Source organism: Ascaphus truei, chromosome 17 (assembly GCF_040206685.1).
Source record: "Ascaphus truei isolate aAscTru1 chromosome 17, aAscTru1.hap1, whole genome shotgun sequence".
In the NCBI taxonomy this organism is placed as follows: Eukaryota; Metazoa; Chordata; class Amphibia; order Anura; family Ascaphidae; genus Ascaphus; species Ascaphus truei.
The window spans coordinates 44,494,266-44,515,587 of record NC_134499.1 but is presented as its reverse complement, the minus strand read 5'-3'; the positions used below and the strand labels follow the sequence as shown (position 1 = coordinate 44,515,587).

Genomic DNA, 21,322 nt, shown 5'->3' with positions numbered 1-21,322 from the left:
ATTCATGTAAAGTATGTTTTAAAAATACTGAATCTATATCAAAAATGCAGTCTTTATTGGTGAAAAAAAATGAAAGAGCTGCCTGTGATAGATTTTAAAAGGCTTTCAGAACCACCACTGATGTCTTAGAGGATTATATTTAGTCCAGTGACCACACACAAGTTTCAAGACCCTCTTTTTTCTCCCAGATCTTCCTTTATTCATCAAGTTGACTTCACTCAATAACACTGAGTTCAATGCAGGTTGCAATACCATTTAGAAAAGCAGAGAAAACGGAGCACAGACAACATTCACAAAATAAAGTCAGGATCCTGTCAACTCTAAATGTATTTAATTAGTTGGACAGCTCACAAAAGGCAGACAAATGCACCTATGTGTTTCGTGCAGGACACACTTTATCGCGTCCTGCACAAAACGCGTAGGTGCTGTCGTTGTTTGCAAACTCACAAACAAGGGTTCTTAGATAATGAGTAGTTTATTGCCTGTACAGCACAGAGTATGATCATACACAAAAAAGTCAATGAGACTTAATGAAAAGGGAGGGCCCAAACAGGATTTTTAAATATTATAGATTCCTTTGTTTCAAATAGGTTACTAGGCAGAATATAATAAATACTCCCTTATTCTAAGCCAATCATTTTACAGATCATTGAAACCTGGTTAAAACTGGATTAAAACAGCTCTCTATAGGAACCAGGTACTTCTTGATACCAGGAATGTGGGCGTAAACTACAGGCACAGTCGTAAATCTAATATGAGCAAAACTCATTCATACCACACACACACATTCGTACACACAAAATGGACACTAAAGACATAACAGAACAGACAAAATGGAACAGAACATCACCATCAATTCTTCTCCAGAGACCCCACAGTGCATTTGTTTGCCTTTATGTGAGCTGTATAACTAATTAAATACATTTAGAGTTGCCAAGGATCCTGACATTTTTGTGTGAATTTTGGCTGTGCTCCATTTTTCTCTACTTTTCTGGATTTCACACTTCAATGGGCTGCACGCTCTGGGTATGCTGGATGGTCCTGTGTGAGCTGACATGTAATGGGCATAGTCCATTTATATTTACTGGCTCTGTATTTGTATATCTTGCCTTATTGAGAGTTTGAGTAGGTGCCACATATTGTGGGAAGTGTATGTATACCAATAGGCATCTTCACTATCTCATTGGCACATTTATTATGGACTGTAATATTGAGGACATTACCATGTTTACCTGAATCTTAAAGACTTATGCAAAGATGCTATTTTGTGACTGAGTTCACATGTGATTTTGAGCACCATATCTCACTCTACAACACATCACTTGCTATACCATTTATCCTTATGATACCCTTGGGCCGTTCTGATGGCATTCATTATTTTATCATTATTTTACTTCTAGTATATCTTATTTTAATGAATATGCCTCTACATCTGTATACATATACTGTTGTTCAGTAAAAAACCCAATGAAAGATTCTTGCTCTGCTCTGCATTGTATGTTGCCATAATTGCTTACTGGACATAATAGAAAGATATGCAGTGAAACATGGGTGTCTGAAAATAGTTTTTTTTGTGTGTGTATAATTACATTTGAGATATTAAAAGGGAAACCATCTTATAATTGGTTTGCTCTTCTGCAGTTTATGAATTCCTGTCGGATTTTGCAAGCGAATGGCTTTATTGAACTTTTAACAGTTTACCTGTTTTTAAGCACTCAAACTGCTGAATATATATGGATGACCCACAGTATCTATAGTAAATACAGCACCAAATGTGCAAATGTATTTCCTCCTTTATTTACTGTATGTTGAAGATCCTTCTTTGTAGAGGTTCTGGTATCTAAGGTGTGGCACCTTAGTCAATAAGAACACAAAGCAGATTCTCTGTTCCAGATTTATTCAGAGACAATTTCAAAGCACAGCATCACAGCGTCAAATTATACAGGCATCCTCAGCACATGTTATGGATGGAGAATTATTCAAATATAGGCAGTTGTAAATCCTAACATGATTCTGATAATTCTGAAGATTCTAACAACCCTAATAATTCTAAAGTCACCTCCCACAAGTCCATATCTTTATACCCTGTTATCGGATTTCCGATAAAGACATATATGTACTTGTTTTTCCCAAATTGTTACTCTTCCCATGTGTTCCCCATCAAATTGTGTCATACATCCAGACTGTGTCCCATCATCATTATTTCTTGATCCGTATAACCTTTCTTGATATCTGTCCTAATTGCCAATATCCTGTTTTTCCAATTATTTCATCTTGTGATATCTTGTACTCCTCGTTCCCAGAATTTTATCTCTTAATGTTTATACATTTTGGCACGATATATTGGAAAGTTGAGAGGCCCTTTTGATTATATTTTCATGAATATATTTCCTTTAATAAAACCATTTTTCCTTTTTAACTTCATATGTACCAGATAATTATAAAGAGACAATATGGCGTCTCTCTGGTTTAGATATACATACTATATACATACTATATCTCTTAATGAGTTTCAGGTTTGGCTTTCTTTTGTCTAGTTAATATCACACCATTCTTCATATGTGATAGAAAGATATTCATGTTTCATTAAAGGAAACTTTGTATATCTGACAAAGAATCAGCTAACAATGATGAGGAAGTGCAATTTATGATTCATATCATTTAAATATATAAAAGCTCTGTATGCCACTTTTTTATCAGCTGGAAGAATGGAAGAATAAAAGTCTCATACAGGATTTACTTCGCTATCATTTGGTGGGATGTCAGCAGTTGTTAATCAGCGACCTCTCCGAGCAAACATCATTAACAACATTATCAGGTGGAAAAATACGGATTTCTTCAAATGAGGTACAGTAATACACTGTATAATTACATTTCTTTCCTAGTGATGAACATAAAAACAGAGTCTAGTATAGTATCTTAATAAAGGTTCATTAAACTCCTCATGCTTTAGGCAACTAAACTTTACTTGATAGAAGGAAAGCAGTTTTCTATTGGCATTAAGAATGAGGTTAACCCTGGTAGCCATTTTGTATCAAGTATTTTTGCCCGGTGGTTAAAAGGTAAAATAAAGAAATAGTAACCATAATTGTACACGTTAACGCGTTTGGCAGAAATCCCATAATACAATATTTTGGTGCAGCTTTATTCAAACTAATATAATGCGTGCCAAAAGTAATGCGGGAAATTGCATGATCTTTGATCTTCCAATGCCTTAGCGGGTACAATAACAGCCGCTACATCTGTATCTCAAGATCTGGGGGCTCCGCAGAGGTTAGGTGATCGAAGTTCAGGTAATATAAAAATGAAAAATAATTTCATACTTCTACTAAGAAATGTGAAGTATTTGTCCACTGAATATCAATGTTTGAAGACAAACTAATATGCAATTTCCATCTAGGATGGTGTATACTTAAATGACTTTGCTAAAATAATCAGAAGTGATATCGTCACAAGAAATGGTGTAATCCATTTTATTGACAAGATTTTGGTTCCAGAAAACAAGAACAATATAAGCACATTTATTGGGACATCCGAGGTACGTTTAACAACAACAAGGCTTCTTGCATATATGTTTTCTTCCGAATCAAATTTGGTTCATAATCCTCTTTTTCTGATTTTATCATTTTAACACATTTTTTATATGTACCATATTGCTTGAAATCCTAATTTTTAACACTCCTATGGGGTTTTATTTGTACCATTTCCTAGTGACATACTTTTCTTTTACTCTGTTAGAATCAGTAAGTGTAATTTAGGGAGTAGAACAATAGGAGCAGTTAGAGAGCAACTTCGCAAATGTATTTTAATAGAATTTCTGTTTTTCTGCATGGTTTTACATCAAACATAACCTGGACTGAGTTAAAGTAAACATACACAAAAGTGTGTGTGCCTGCAAGGGGTTGTCACGTACAGCACACCTGTGAGCATAAGACCTGTATATGTGACAAGGGTTAATACACAGCTCTCTCTAGCTAAGTCACTTTTCACCTCACAAGATCCCTCAAATTAATAATATTCCCCCTCAATCCATCCCAATGTACTGTACCATCTGTTACGAACAGCACACTTGTGAGCACATGACATATATGCAACCCTTCTCCTTCGCAAAGTACTTCAAATGAGTTAATATTTATTCTTTCTCACCTGTATATATATTGTGGCAAGATAACCGTGGTTAGAGAGGAGACAACACAATTCTCCTGGTGAAATAATATGCTGGTGGATTTATTTGTCCAAAAATATAATAAAAACAATGGGTGCTCTGTCCCTTTAAGTAAAATTAAACATAAACAAAAGCCTATCCCCGTTAGGGAAGCTAACTAAACTAGGTTAAGTCTATCTACCCGGCTGGTTAGCTAAGCTAGACCAGACCAACAATATTTGGTAATACCATTTGGCTCCTTACCTGGGAGCTTTATTCCATTGGCAATCACTGGAGATGTATCTGGCACACATCTTACTTGTACAAATAAAATCATTGCCGGTGCTCACTGGATCAGGGAATGTCCTGCAGGTCCCATGTAGTAGCACGATAAAAAAGGAGATCCTGGCACTCTGGCTTACAGTAGCAAAAGGAGATTTATTCACAGCCAAAAATCCAATGTTTCAACTGCATATGCAGCCTTTTTTAAAGTTATATAGCTTTATTCCATTGGGACAGCATAAGTCTGTGGAGCCTGTGTCTGTATGTCAACTCTCCTCGGTCCTCTCTCAGTGTCTGAGAGAGATTGCTGCCCCAGAGGCATTTCCTCTTCCTCTTTTTAAAGGCAGGCGAGCTAACCAATTAGGATCACCAGTGGACTGCTTAATCAGCTGGGTTAACTCCTCGTATACTGGAAAGCAAGCATACTGCCACCTCCTACTAATGTATACAGAGTCTGACTCTGTCTCATATCCCCCTCCCCAGCGTAACATTACCGTGTGGAGCGACCTGCGCACCGAGACTGTGCACCCTAGAAAGTGCGTCCGCATTACCATGCAGTATGCCTGGCCGATGCTGCACTTTGAAATTGAAGGGTTGTAATGACAGAAACCAGCGGGTAACCCTAGAATTCTTTTCTTTGTTTCTATCCATCCACTGTAAGGGTGCATGGTCTGTAATGAGGGTAAAAGATCTGCCTAATAGGTAATATTTTAAAGTGTCCGCTACCCACTTTACGACCAAACATTCTTTTTCTACCGTGGTGTATCTTTGTTCGCGGGGACACAATTTGCGACTGAAATACAAGACTGGGTGTTCCTGCAAACGTGGACAGGACTGCTTCAAGACCTACTTCAGAGGCATCCGTTTGCAGAAAAAAATCTTTTTTTAAATCTGGGGCTACCAAGACTGGGTGATTACAGAGTCCTGTACGTAGATCTAAAAACGCGGTCTCCGCACCACTGCTCCATTTTATCACACCGAGTGCCCTTGTTTTTACTAAATCAGAAAGCTGTGAAGCTCGGGTTGCAAAATGGGGTATAAATCGCCTGTAGTAACCTACAATGCCTAGAAATGTCCTAACCTGCTTTTTTTAAGGGGACGGGGACAACTCTCAATGGCTTCAACTTTATTGAGCTGGGGTTTTACAGTCCCCCTTCCCACAACATAGCCAAGATATTTTGCTTCTGCCAAGCCGACTAAACATTTAGCTGGGTTTGTTGTAAGACCCACCTCCTGAAAGGTTCTCAACACTGCCTCAACCTTTTGTAGATGTGAGTCCCAATCTGGACTATGAATTACCATATCATCTAAGTACGCTGAGGCATAGTTCGAATGCGGCTGTAACAATTTATTCATCAACCTTTGGAAGGTTGCAGGCCAAAGGGTAAAACGATATACTGGAAGAAGCTGTCAGGTGTGGCGAAGACTGTTTTCTCTTTTGCTGACTCTGTTAACGGGATTTGCCAATAACCCTTTGTAAGATCTAAAGTGTTTAGAAAACAGGCCCTCGCCAACATCTCAATTAACTTGTCTACCCAGGGAATAGGATAGGAGTCAAATTTCGAGACTTCATTGACTTTTCTAAAGTCATTACAAAACCGTATTGACCCATCAGGCTTAGGTACCAAGACAATAGGGCTGGACCATTGACTATGGGACTCCTCAATTACCGCTAGATCTAGCATCTTCTTTACTTCTGACTGAATAGCCCCTCTTCTGGCTTCTGGGATCCCATAAGGTCTTATCTTAATGGCTATTCCCGGCTTGGTGACAATATCATGGGAAACCACCCTAGTTTTCCATGGTATGCTGGAAAATACATACCTATTCCAATTTATCAAATCTACAGCATCCCCATACTGTTCAGGAGTGAGTTCTGCCAATATTCGAACTAGTGGATCCTCCACTTTCCCGGATTTGTTAGCTATCACCATCAGACATACCTCTCTATCCTTCCAAGATTTTAACAGATTTATGTGATAGATTTGCTCTACCTTCTTCCGATCTGGCTGTCAAATTTTATAATTCACCGGACGAACCTGTTCTAGAACTTCATATGGCCCTTGCCAATGTGATAACAGCTTGCTTTCGGCTGTGGGAACAAGCACCATTATTCAGTCCCCTGGTCGGAAGCTGCGAACCGTAGCATGCCTGTTGTTAAGGTTCTGTTGGGCCCTCTGTGCCTCTTCTAAATGTTGTCTGTCTATGGGAGTAACATGAGCAATGCGTTCTTTAAGATCTTCTACAAATTTGATTACATTCTTCCCTGGAACAGCTTGTTGTTCCCACTCTTCTTTGAGGCTATCAAGAATCCCTCTTGGGCGTCTCCCATACAGGAGTTCAAACGGTGAAAACCCTATAGAGGCCTGTGGTACTTCTCGGATAGCAAACAAGAAATAAGGCAACAAGGTGTCCCAGTTCTTCCCATCACTAGCAACCACCTTCCTCAACAACATCTTAAGAGTTTTATTAAATCTTTCTACCAGTCCGTCCGTTTGCGGATGGTAAACAGAGGTTCTTAGGGACTTTATTTTTAGCTCTATGCATAATTCTCGCATAAGTTTAGACGTAAACGGGGTGCCCTGATCTGTCAAAATTTCCTTTGGTATCCCGAGTCTGGAGAATACCTGTAACAATTCCTTAGCTATGGCTTTGAAGGAAGTATTACGTAAAGGCAGGGCCTCTGGATAGCAAGTGTCATAATCTAGAATTACTAGGATGTATTGATGACCCTTGGCAGATTTCTCCAAGGGACCCACTATATTTATAGCAATCCTCTCAAATGGAATCTCAATAATAGGCATAGGAATTAATAGGGCCCTCAAGCTTGGTCGGGGGGCTGTCAACTGACACTCGGGGCAGTAGGCACAGAACCTTTTTACTGCATTTAATATCCCTGGCCAGTAAATTCTTTTTAGGATTCTTTTCTGTGTTTTCTCTACTCCAAGATGACCTCCCAATAAGTGAGAGTGTGCTAGCTCTAGGACCTTCCTTACTAGTGAACTGGGTACTAACAATTTTTTTATTTCTTGTCCCTCTTCTTGGCTCACATGGTACAACAAATCGTTTTTAATACAAAAATAGGGATAAGAGTCCTTGGTTGTTCCTTCGACCGGGACCCCATTAACTTCTACTACTTGACTAAACCCATTTTTCAACTGGGGATCATTAGCCTGTTCCCTACCAAAATTACTTGAGGACAGTTCTAGACTTCCAAAACTTTCCTCTTCTGGAGTTTGGTCTGTTATATCTACGGGTAACTCTGACTCCTGAGTGTCAACCAGCCCTGTCTCTGACAACTCTCCATCCTCTGTTCTCCCTCTGTAAGGAGTAGTAACCAGTGCTAACTGGGGTGGTTGAGGACCTCTTTTTTTGTACGTCCTACATTCTCATTTTGATTTTGTTTTGAAGTTTTAGACACTTCAGAGACTAATTCCGGGTCTGTAAACAGAAAAACATAATCCGGAGTAGGATTGTTTAAGGTGAATTGTCCTCTGATCAGGTTGTCAAAACCAGGATAATAACAACCTAACACTAGAGAATGGGGTAAATTTGGTACAATTGCTGCCATAGTTTGGATGACTTGCCCCTCGACTTTTACTTTTACTTTTGGTTTACCATTTAAACTCCACGTGGTGAGGAAGTTGTGAGTATTTTTATCCCCGCGGGTCACACATACCACTCCGCAGAACTCTGAGCCATACCACTGAGCCATACGCACACTCCATTGGTTCAGACAACTTAGGGCAATGAGCCTTAATATGTCCCACCTCCCCACACAAAACAAACAACTGTCCCAGTTCGGTCTTGAAACCCTTTCAGAGATTTAGAGTTTCTGTCCTTATCCGGGTTTTCTTCCACTCTCTCAAACCATGCGGCCGGTCGCGGGTCTTTGTTCCAGTGCTGGCTTCCACTGTTCGTGTTGGGCTGCGGGTTTTGGTTTGTGCGAGAGACCGTGGAGCGTGACAGTTCAAGGGTGGTTAGAAAATGTTCCACTGTGCCGACTATGGCATCATAAGTTAGGGAATCTCCTTGTCCCACCCAATGTCGGAGGTCCTGGGGTAATGCTCGAATGAAGCAGTCCAACACCACCATCTCAAAGATTCGGGTTGGGCTATATGCTTCTGGTTTTAGCCACTTGGTCGCCAGATGGATCAAATCCCATAACTGGGATCTGGGTGACTTCTGTTCCTGGTATCTCCATGTATGGAACCTTTGCGCACAGACTGCGGGAGTCACTCCAATCCTGGCAAGGATTTCGCTTTTTAGATGGTCATAATCTGCTGCGGCTTCTTCGTCGAGGTCACAATATGCTTTTTGGACTTCTTCTAGTAGAAAGGGTGTGATAATTCCAGCCCATTTGGAGCGGGCCGAACTTTCCCAGGAAGCGATTCGCTCAAAGGTCAGGCGGTAACCCTCTACGTAATCTTGCAGCGTAATTTTCTGCAGATATAGGTTCGTCTGGATGGGCCGCAGCTTGGATGCACTGGTCGAGTCCATAGTAATCTGGGCCAGACATTGAACAAGCTCCCTCTGTGTTTCTGTGATAATGCCAAGCTGGGCCGCAAGTATCTGGTTTGTCTCACGTTGTGCCGCAGCGCTTTCAAGTCCCAGTCTGTTTGTTTTCTGCTGAACAGCTATGCTGTGTAGTAGGGCCTTCACAACGTCCTCCATACTGACAGTAACAGTCCGCACAGGATCCACCAGTCGCAATGTGTAGCTCCGTCCCTTTTACATGGTGTTTGGCATCCCAGTTCTGACACCACATGTGGCAAGATGACCATGGTTAGCGAGGAGACAACACAGTGAAATAATATGGTGGTGGATTTAATTGTCCAAAAATATAACAAACAATGGGTGCTGTGTCCCTTTAAGTAAAATAAAACATAAACAAAAGCCTATCCCCGTTAGGCTGAACCTAGATTAGTTAGCTTCCCTATCTACCCAGCTGGTTAGCTAAGATAGACCAGACCAACAATATTTGGTAATACCACTTGGCTCCTTACCTGGGAGCTTTATTCCATTGGGACAGCATAAGTATGAGCAGCCTGTGTCTGTCTATCTGTCAGCTCTCCTCTGCCTCTCTCAGGGTCTGAGAGAGACTGCTGCCCCAGAGACATTTCCTCTTCCTCTTTTTAAAGTACCCATCGATCCGGCCTGTCAAGGGAATAAAACTCCCCTCGTTATCAGTTTTTTTGAGGTCTAGTTGAAAGGGGGTATGGTTATTGAAAACTATGGTCATCCCTCTTTTTTTTACTATTGCGTATGAGAAGAAGATCTGAGAAAATTGAATATGTAAAAAGGTTGGTTGGTGACTGTAAGAGACGTGTGCAGAGGTACGCAATGGAGACCGTTTAAAGTGAAACTTAAATTAGGCTTTATTGCGCCTGTCCCTTTAACACAGCAAAACATCTATATATAATAAAATTGAATCTTGTGAGTCTGGTGCTAGATGCGGTGAATCTGATTGGTCCCAAGCCTCTGGCCAATCAGATTGGTGGCTCTATGACGTCACCCAACTGCCACTCTCTTCCCCCTCGGCCTCACCCAACTGACACACACACACACACACACACACACACACACACACACACACTCTCTCTCTCTCTCTCTCTCTCTCTCTCTCTCTCTCTCTCTCTCTCTCTCTCTCTCTCTCTCTCTCTCTCTCTCTCTCTCTCTCTCTCTCTCTCTGTGTCTCTCTCTCTCTCTCTGTGTCTCTGTGTCTCTGTCCTCTCCCCCCCCATCACACTCACCCTCATGTGCGCCGCCCTGCACCGGCTCCCGGACGGAGGGGAAGCACGGCGCGGCCCTCCTGCCCCAGCCGCCAACTCCACACTCCTCCCCCCTCACTCCCAAAGAGGAACAGAGGGGAAGCGCGGCGCGGCCCTCCTGCCCCAGCCTGCCACTCTTGCCCCCCCCGCCAACTTCCCGACCCCACCTCCTGCCCCAGGCAGATTCCAGGGAGATATCAGGGCCAAGAGGGGAACCGTCTGCCGCCAGGAACCACCACCCACCCGGTCAAGGTAAGTCACCCACCCACCCACTCAGTCACCCACCCACCCACTCACCCACCCACCCACTCACCCACCCACTCAGTCAAAGTCACCCACTCAGTCAAAGTCACCCACTCAGTCAAAGTCACCCACTCAGTCAAAGTCCCGACTCACACACTTCCCCCCTCATTCAGGTCAGCTGACAAATACACAGGGGGAATCACAGCTGGCAACAGGGGGGGGAATCGGAGATGTGAACTGGGGGGGGACCAGAGCTGTGAACAGGGGGGGTAACAGAGCTTTGAAGGGGGGGGGCGTATTGCTGTGAACGGGAGAGAAAGAGAGGGGGGAGACAGTGGAAGGGAGAGAGAGAGGGGGAGCCACAAAATTAAATCCCAGGCAGCGCCGGGTATATCAGCTAGTTCAAAATAAGCCAAAGAAAAACCTACTCCGCTTTGAAGGATATCTACACATGTAGTCCAGCCCTCTCTAGCTGGGTTGTTAGCTAAGCTAATTACCAGCCCAAATACATATATATACAGATATATAACAGTCCCATACGAAAGTCTTATCTATATCTTGTAGCTGTAGGGGAAGGCCTCTCTGCTCTCCTGGGTCCACACCCTTGTGTGCTATAGCAATATCAGGATCCAGGTTTAGAAATCTTGTCCCCTTTGCTTGCTGTCAGCCTGCAGTCTCTTTGCAGATCAAGACATCTGTTTGTTCCCAAGGTCAGTCCAGTTGTGGACTAGGGAACTTTCTGGTCTGTCCATCCTGGGTCAGCTCCAATTGTGAGCTCAGGAATCCTCTTCCTGTTTCTGGGAACAGGCTTTTTCTGACAGAGTTCTGATTAGGCAGGTGGAGTTGGTTGATTGGTGGTGTGCAATTAACCAGCACACTGCTGGATTAGAGGCAAGTTTCTGAACAGGGATAAATCCCTGTTACATTGACGCTTCGGAAAATGAGTCTCCTGCTAAAAGATGACGTCAGCTAGCTCCCTTTTATTGTTAGAAAATGCCATCCGGCGTTGAGCCCTTTAACATATGGGATTTGATCTTAAGGGAACCCATCATGGAGTTGGTTGGGTATAGCTTGTTTATCTCTTCATAGTAACCAGTAAGATAATGAGTATGAACATGAGAAGTATATATATGAGAGAATACAATATATGTACTTTGGGACCTTGTTGTTATCGAGGGTGTAGGGAGACACACACGAGGGAAAGGAACGACAATAAATGAATAAAAATAACATTTTAAAGGAAAAAAGTTTGGGGCCACTGAGTTTCTCCACTGATTAAGACTCATGCCGACCAAGTTAATGGCTTGAGTCAAACAATAACTCGGGTTAAACACCCGCGACGTAAAACCTGCGGCCGCCCGTCTGCAGCCCCAAGAACTTGCAACTTAGACAGTAGGCACCTGTCTAACCTACAAATGGAATTAATGTGCGCTGTCCTCCACTTCCCCTCTCCTCACTGCCTGTGTGATCCTCCCTGCAGCTCCCAATCTCGCGTGATCAGCGGGGCAAAATCCACATAAAATAAAACAAAAAGGGGCGCATGAGAGACAGTATGTACTACCAAACACAATGTATATGTACACTAATACATGTACAACACACTTAAAATTAAGACCGGATCATAATATCCAATGAATCACACAACACACAACACTACCAGAGGGCAAGCCTCAGTTACCCAAGGCACTCCCTGAGTTCAAAGATCTTAGGGAATGGGGGCTTACGTGATGATTATCAGCCAGCCCAATGCCTTCAACGGAGCCCTCATGCGTGTGTATGCATGCGCAGCTTCCGGTGTCAGTCGTCATGAGCCCTCCGTCGCCGCCTATGACCTCAGCGCGACGCATTTCGTGTCAGAACGACACTTTCTCAGGGGGTTGACAGTGCATACTGTCTCTGTGTTTTCTCTCATGCGCCCCTTTTTGTTTTATTTTGTATTACCTGTCTAACCTACCCTTAACTAAAAAAAAAAAAACATTTTCTCCCTCCTCTCTCAATGAGAGACCGGACACAAATGTACCTAGTAGGGAGGTCAGGCCCCTACTTTTTTAAAACATTGTAATATATACTGTACATGAAAACCTTCACAACTTTATAGCGATGTCTGGCTTATGACATTGCAGTAGTATTGTCGTGCACTCGGCTCCTAGGAGCTTGGGATACCTAACGGGGAGTTGGATCAGACATAAGGATACATATGGCCCTCTCTCCATAACGCCAACACTCCAGGTAAAGAACCACTTATCTCATGGGTTATGTTGCGAAGAATAGGCTCTTCCTGCCTCCCTATCCGCTGACAGATGAACTGTGAACTGCTCTGAGTGCCCACTTTGACCCATTGCACCGGATTTATTTTAATTGCACCATATCAAAGAAAAATGCGTCATAGGATTTTTTGCTTTAATAAATATAATATAGATTGTTTTGTCTTGAATATGAGAAATTCAGTATGTTTTTCTTTTTTTACAGCTAGATATTATCGAAGCATCACAAATCTATGGATACTCAATGTTTAGCAAACTTTTAAAGGTAACAATTTGAACGTACTCTTTGCCAGCCTGTGGGGTTCAGCTCGTCTCTCCTCTGCTCTATCCTGCACTACACTCTGACAGGATGAGGAAAGAGGAATAATGAATGCTCAGGAACATCTTTGTATTGCTGCACTAATGCACAGAGTACTGTAATAGCTTTACCCCAATTCTGAAGAGAAGTCATTAAAACATGAGGTCCCATATTTACTTAACAATGCTACTCAATAAGACACATTCTAGCATCTCTCATAGTCCATTCAAGTGAATAAACTGTAACGAGTCTTCAAGCACAGAAGGCATCTTGTCTGATTGGGAACCATTTATACAGGTATATCTTAAAGGCAAACCAATGGTTAAAGAGTGGCGCTTAAATCTAATTTCCAGTGACTTAATAAGTGCACATCCTTGATAGTATAAAATATAAAAAAGTGAATTAAGTGAAAAATCAGTGATATAAGAAATAAATGCTGCTTCAACCCTTCGTGTAGATTGTTTTTCTTCAATCCAAACAGTTTTCTGGTGGCCGGATACTGGGGAGCGCAGATATATATAGAAAAGAACAAACACAGGCAAAATAGTGCAAGTGCGTCTATTCAAGTGGTGGATGATTCAGGTCAATATTTCCCAATGAGATTTGTACTTACAAATTTCTCAGAGGGTGCGGGTACATAAAGGTTTCTTTGTTATCTTGTGATCCAATTCACACATAAATGTGTATAGTGGGACCTTACCTGGCCCCTCCCGTGCTCATCAGGTCATCTGCTCAATGTATAATAATAGGAGTCACATTGAGCAGATGACCTGATGAGCACGGGAGGGGCCAGGTAAGGTCCCACTATACACATTTATGTGTGAATTGGATCACAAGATAACAAAGAAACCTTTATGTACACGCACCCTCTGAGAAATTTGTAAGTACAAATCTCATTGGGAAATATTGACCTGAATCATCCACCACTTGAATAGACGCACTTGCACTATTTTGCCTGTGTTTGTTCTTTTCTATATATATCTGCGATCCCCAGTATCCGGCCACCATATCTTAAAGGCAAGATTTGTCCCAATTTGAATTTTTTTCATGCAAGGCAATAAAAACTGGGTGGGCTTCACATGTTAAGTATGTATGTACTAATTATTAATAAAAAAATAATTAATAATCAAGGTAAGTTATACCCAGTAATGGGTTTTGTGTCTTTCACCAGTGTACTGCATGGTCAGTGTTCTGCGTCTATCTGCATTTCTCTGGTGTCCAACTGTCACATTCAGTGTATGACTCTGCCTTTGACAGGGACTATTTAATTACAGCGTGAGGGGGATTTAAAGGGCTGGGAATATTACTTGAAGACTGAATTTCTTTAGAAGTATCCATGCTGTTAGATAATTTAGTAGCATTGTGGGCTATACTAATTAAGCAGTCTGCTGATATAAGGCACCTTCCATCACTGGAAGACAGCATAGAGCCCATTTAAAGTCAATGGGCTGTAAATTGTCTTCTAGCACCAGTAGGTATCTTATGCAGAAAACAGATTAGTTAATATGGCCCTAAATCTTTGTACTGTTTATGGAGAGAAGAGTTATGTGAAATTATATTGATCTCTATGATACCTAAACTTCCTGTACCATAAGCCTCACCAAAGAGGAAACATGGCCTGGTTCTACTTTTTGAAAATTTTGAAAACTTCGATATGATTTTGAAAAAAAATTAAAAAGCAAAACAACGAACAGTATTTAAAAGCAACAGGCTTAGCAATAGTGCTGAATGTCAAGCAGTAGCTGCAAAAGCTATCAGCATATTATCATGCATTAAACATGGTATAGATACTGTAGCAAGCGAAACATTATTTTACCACTGTATACATTCTTAGTAGTCCCCACCTTGAATATTCAGTACTGTATTGTGTACCTCTCCATAAAATACATTATGGAACTAGAAAAAGGTCAGTGCTGGCTTTTGTTTTATTTTTTAATCTGCGTTATTTTTACTGGGTGCACTACTGTCCTGGTACAGATTTGATTGACGTGTACATTAGAGGAGACCCTATGTCCCAAAAGCTCTTGACAGTTTTGTACACCCCAAAGTAGGAAACCTGGGTACTGACAAGTAGCTGCTTGTGATCCCAGCAGTAAGGGAGACCAACAATATCACCATTCCTTATACAGTAGCAGCCGGGGTGACTCTAATGTGGCCGCCCCCGCAGTTTAAAAATAGCACGGGCGGCACGCGGGCTGTCTCCGGCCGAAACCCGGCCGGTTTTCCCGCGCCTCGGGCGCTTTCAATAGTAAGCGCCATTAGCGCTTATCTATTGAAGCGGCCACCGCGCGGGAAACTCCGTTTTTAAACGGAGAACGGACCCGCGGCTAGCCCGCTACGCTCCCGGCCAGCTCCCGGCAAGCTTTAGAATGAGCTTAGCCGGGACAGTAGGTTAACAGAAGGAAGGGCAGTGGCTAAGAAAAGTACAAATGCCCTCTCATGAAAATACAGTAGGAGGATATGAAGGGATACATTTATTAAACACTCTTCTGCCATATGGCAACTTCCTTAGAACCCATTCCGCCGCCTTAGAACCCATTCAAGCCAAATAAGGGGTCTTGGAGCAGAAGACTGCCTAGTAATTATAGACACCAATGTCTTCCTATCCATGGAGTGCTAGAGAGAAAGTTGGGGTGGGTGGTCCCCCAACGTGACAAGCGCTGCAGAGTATACAATCCAACTGTGTGTAGTAAATTAATTTTGCAGACACATCCGGATATATAGGAGTCATATGAAGATACACGAAGCATTAGATAATCAGCTTAAGCCCCTATTAAGGGAAGTGCCTAGCAAAAGGAAAGGGATGACCAGAGTAGGTCTCTCAACCAAGACCGGACCCCTTTAACACAGTCCCGCATATATGGCCAATTCACCTGGGGTGGCTCCGATGGTGAAATAAAGAATCACTTACTGCATCTTGTCACTCCGTCTGGATAGGTGTGCTCCTGGCTGTGTAGTCAGACAAACAAACACCTCTCAACAAAGAGAGAATCAGCGGGGCACTGCTATGCAAAAATGTAAGGCTGGACTGTGCTATTGTAGAAAAATCTTTTAATGAATCATGAATAAAAAAGGGGTTAAGTCCCCTGCAACTCTAACACGTTTCACCCCGTAGGGGCTTAACCCCTTTTTTTATCCATTTTTTGTTCATGATTCAATAAAAGATTTTTCTACAATAGCACAGTCCAGCCTTACATTTTTGCATAGCAGTGCCCCACTGATTCTCTCTTTGTTGAGAGATGTTCATCTATCCATGGAGTGTCCTATAGTACTGCAGCAGACCTGGGGTAGGGTGGGGTGCAGTTCCACATATTAAAGTTATATTAAAATTAAATCACTCAATCATGTAAGGCAGTAGTTATCAACGTGTGTTCTGTGGTATGTTGAGATCTGTGACCATGAGAAGAAACCAGAGGTTCCCTGAGACCAAATTTGATCATGGCTGGTATTTTTTGTTTGACAATTTTATTTTGCCATATCTTTTTAATGCAATAATACAGAAATGTTGTTATATGTTATACTTTAATTTTACACATTATATAGATAGATAGATGGAAATTTATTAGAAAAATATAACCCCTACCCAGGGTTGCCACCACTCTGGGTTTAACCCGGAGACTATGGGTTTTGGCGAGATACCTCCAGGCAACAGGTTTAGCCTGTTAATCTCAAGGTGGCAGCGGGGTGCGACGGTGTATCCCGGCATCTCCCGGCATTCTCCTGCAACTCCCATGAATATGGCTGCACGGCGTCATGACAACGGGACGCTGCATGATGTCACAGCATCATGTGACGCCCATTGTCATGTTAACAGGACTCTCTATGGGACATCACAATGCTACATGGCGTCACGTTGCCATGACAACTTGACGCAGCGTGACATCATGTAGCGTTCTGTTTTCATGGCAACTCGGCATCATTTAACGTTGTGCAGGCATGTTCACAGGAGTTGCAGGGGGAGATGCAGGAGAATATCGGGAGACGCCGCACCCCGCCGACACCGGTAAGAGAGAATATTTGTAAACTTTTCTCCGGGTTAGCCTTCAGTGGAAGGTGGCGACCCTGCCCCTACCACCGTATTTGTAAGTATATATGATACATTAGTTGAGGTTCTACAGTCATTGCATTTCCACCGAGTCACCATACATTTCTAAAGGGTCTCACAGGCCTAAAAGGTTGCAAACCACTGATGTAAATGCTTCTTCTATTTTTAGTTGCCTTTACAGTTTCGGCCTAAAAAGCTTAGTATAGTATAACCACATGTACATACTATACTGTATGTATCATGGTACATGTAATACAGAAGGAATTGTACAACAATTCTTTAAAAACTCATTGTTTTGTCAATTTTAAGCTTAACCAAAATATTATTATATAATAATAAGTAATTTGTCTAAAAATGAAAAACAAGTACAGAATTCAGAAGATGTGGACCAATAAGATGAATGTAAGCATAAAACAAAAAATATTTTTTGGACCAAATTAATTGTACTGCCCCTTTAGGCCGAGCGTATAGCGACGCGTGACATCGCCGCTAGCGAAAGTTGTATTTCGCTTTGCTGCGGCGTCGCACGCTACCAGGGCATTGAATGGTTCAGGGGCTGTCACATGAGGCGACAGCCCCTTAAAAATAAAATATTGCCGGCTTAAAAAAATCGCATCGCCCCGTGGCTTTGTCGCCGTTGCGCTTACTATAAGCGCACGCGGCGGCGGCGACGATGTGGCCTTAGTCCTATATTTAGTAACAGTCTTCTGCCATAAATCATTTTCCTGCTTTGAAACACATCGTGCAGCCCATTGATTTGAACAGGCTGCAAGGTGTCTTTTAACAGACAACCGCTTAGTAATTATGGCCTTAAATTTCATAGAACAAGTTGTAAATATAAATCCTTCCAATCTAACAGGATTCCAATCTGTTGTCCTTGGTGAGTGATACAATTCACCAGCCCTTCACAATGCTGTGGCCTACAGATGAAGCCTTCAGTTTTCTTCCTGAGGAGAGGAAGAGGTGGTTATACCACGAGGATCACAGGGACAAGCTTGTGGCCTATCTCAAAGTACACATGATTAGAAACACAAAGGTAAAATGAACTCAATAAAAGAGTATATTGTGCTATTATTTATGCGTTGCAATGTTAGTGTTTCAAGTTTTAATGTATTTCATTTTGCATGTTTGAGATTAAGAATGAATGTTTTTACATTTTGTGCCCCTGTTTTGCTTTTAACATTGAAAGATTGATTTTATTTTTACTTATAGAAAATGAATACTTATAAATAAACCATTATTCTGATTGCAATTATAAGTATAAAACCATTGTTTTTACATTTAGAAATGAAATATGTGTAATTTTATTCCTTTTGCTCCAACAGTGTACACAGCACTTTACAATTACAGTAAACAAATAAAGTAAGAGCTGCAAGTAAATCACAACATAAAGCAGAGGGAGACCCCGCCCTGAAGAGATTACAGACTGAGTCCACCTTTGGTGTAATATCTTATAATTAATTGTGGCAGCAAAAGAGTTAAACCTGCAAATTCCACAGAAAACAAAAATTAGTCATCAAATAACTTGATAGTTGATGTTGTGATCTATTTCTAACTTCATTTCTTGAAAATGTTCATTTTGTGCGGAGTTTCACCTGTTTATTATTTCATAATCAGCTGTTACCATGGGATCCTCTGCTATCTTAATAATTATGAATGACATTGACCATTTTAGCTTCAAGGGGGAACATTTTTAGCAACTAATATATCCCAGAATTAACAGAATTTAAAAAGGGTGGGGTTGATTTTAAAAAAAAGCAGTAAAAGGACTTTCAAATGGTAACAAGAAGATATTTATTTTGTTATGGTGAGTAGTAATAAAAATAGAAAATCCAGTGCTCCAAAGGTTAATTGTGTCCATATAATGGTATGAGCATTCCACAATTGGACTCCATACAGTATAGTTAATGCAGAATATCAGCATTATTCTTAACAAGAATGTGGGGAACTACTGCTGCGGCCGAGTTTATTCGAGCATTTGCCCGTTCTCGGCCGCAGCAGTAACCTGGCGCGCGCCGGAGGGTGCCGGGCGCGCGCCGAAGCAGCGGAAGAGCGCCCTCCAATCGGGGCGCTCTCCCCCCCGCTGCCGGGTCCGCCGGGTCCCCCGGAACCCCCTGCCGCCGTCCCCCACATCGCGGGACACCAGGGCTCCCTCGGGGAGCCCTGGACACGCGTGCAGGGGGCGCTGGCACCCGATGACGCGTGACCGCGCATCGGTGACGCGCGGCACGCCGAGGGAGTGCGGCTAGCAAGCCGGGGCATCCCCCGGCTTGTGGAACTAGCCCTGCTCGGATTAAGTGTGTCGGTAGTGTAGTACCAAGTGCTGCCAATGCCCCAAGCACAATAATACAAGTACAACAATCGTCCCCAGATTGAATGATAACACATGAGTAACTCACTCAGTAGGTGTCAATGTATCCTGTCAGTCCATGATGTAGATCAACCAGCGTGCAGAATCTGTCGCAGATGATGAGCAAACAAAAATAGAGACAGTGCAGCGCCAAAAGTGAATGAATATGAGGTGGCTGACATTAGAAAAATAGAAATGTTTATTGGATCATATAGACCCCTGATGCAGACAACGCACTTACGCGTTTTGGGCCAAACGCCCCTTCTCAAGGTGTAAATAGAAATGGTTAAAACCGGCATATACTGTAAATACCTTACATATTTGCACCAATAGATGAGATCGCGTGTCGCCATCCAATGAGCCTCACACTGCTCCGTAGTTAGAACTAGCAGTGACCCCAATTGGTTGCCAACAGTAGAACAACAAAAACTTTAATGACCACTTGACACATAAACAACCAGTGTCTTAGGCTGCGGTCCCAGTAATGTCTGTGACGGGCGCCCGGCGGGGGAGGGGCGGCGCATGCACAGCTCTAACCGCGATCTGCGATCTGTGAGGGAGAGGAAAATCTTGCGATGGGAGGGGGCGTGGTCGGGGATTTGCGGGGGCGTGGCCATTATGTCACGCGGCTGGTTCGCCCTCATTGGGTGAACTGCCAGTGGGGGCGTGGCCACGCCTCCGTCGCTAGGAGTAAACTCAATTTTATTGAGTTGGGAAAAATCCTGCCGCACGGCGCGGTTGCACCTTCTGCGTGACGGTGCGTACTGGGCCCAGCCCCATTGAGGGGCGGTGCTTACACGCACAGTGCACGCCGCGCCGTGCGCACAGGCTGTACTGGGACCGCAGCCTTAAGGATCGGCAAAAGCGCGTGTCATGCGCACAATACCAGTCGTGTGCACTCCACACAGGGGCGCACGTATTGGTCTAAACATCGGGCAGCAACAGGAAAATCAAAACTTTTATAAAATGATGCTTACATTGATCTCACAATAAATGCCCAATGTGTAAGTGAACAAATGCCTAAACACATTAAAAGCATTACACATGTAAAACACAACCAAAAAATAATAATAAAAAATGTAAAGAGGATAAATCAAAAAGACAAGATGAGTATTGTGCGCATGACCCCGCGCTTTGCCGATCCTTAAGACACTTGTGTGTGTGTTGTGTCTGTGTGTTGTGATTGTGATTGAGTGTGTGTGTGGTGTGATTTAGTTTGTGTGTTGTGTGTGTGTGTGTTGCCTGTGTTGGTTGTGATTATGTTTGTTGTGACTGTGTGGTGATTGAATGTGTGTGTTGTGATTCCCCATTGAGCCACCGCCGAGCAACACCACTGCCGCCCTCGTATTGAGCTGCCGCCGCAAAGCAACCCTCCCGTCTGCCCCCCGCAGTGACCCACCACCGAGCAACCCTCCCGTCTGCCCCCCGCAGTGACCCACCACCGAGCAACCCTCCCGTCTGCCCCCCGCAGTGACCCACCACCGAGCAATCCTCCCGTCTGCCCCCCGCAGTGACCCACCGCCGAGCAACCCTCCCGTCTGCCCTCCGCTGTGACCCACCACCGAGCAACCCTCCCGTCTGCCCCCGCTGTGACCCACCGCCGAGCAACCCTCCCGTCTGCCCCCCGCAGTGACCCACCACCGAGCAACCCTCCCGTCTGCCCCCTGCAGTGACCCACCGCCGAGCAACCCTCCCGTCTGCCCCCCGCTGTGACCCACCGCCGAGCAACCCTCCCGTCTGCCCCCCGCAGTGACCCACCGCCAAGCAACACCACTGCCCGCCCTCGTAGTGAGCTGACGCCGCAAAGCAACCCTCCCGTCTGCCCCCCGCAGTGACCCACCGCCGAGCAACCCTCCTGTCTGCCCCCCGCAGTGACCCACCGCCGAGCAACCCTCCCATCTGCCCCCCGCAGTGACCCACCGCCG

At 43.4% G+C, this 21,322-nt stretch overlaps 1 protein-coding gene across 4 annotated transcripts in view; it reads left to right on the top strand.

Annotated features, from left to right (window-relative positions):
* Nucleotides 1-21,322, top strand: part of STAB1 (stabilin 1) — a 474,288-nt gene that overhangs the window by 359,599 nt on the left and 93,367 nt on the right. For all 4 annotated transcript variants that reach the window (XR_012788655.1, XM_075575004.1, XM_075575003.1 and 1 more), the window contains 4 exons: nt 2,701-2,847; nt 3,401-3,538; nt 12,910-12,969; nt 17,907-18,083. Coding sequence is in view for 3 of the 4 variants with exons in the window: in XM_075575004.1 (XP_075431119.1) it covers nt 2,701-2,847; nt 3,401-3,538; nt 12,910-12,969; nt 17,907-18,083 (522 nt within the window). In the remaining variant the exon portion in view is untranslated. The remainder of the gene's footprint in view (nt 1-2,700; nt 2,848-3,400; nt 3,539-12,909; nt 12,970-17,906; nt 18,084-21,322) is intronic.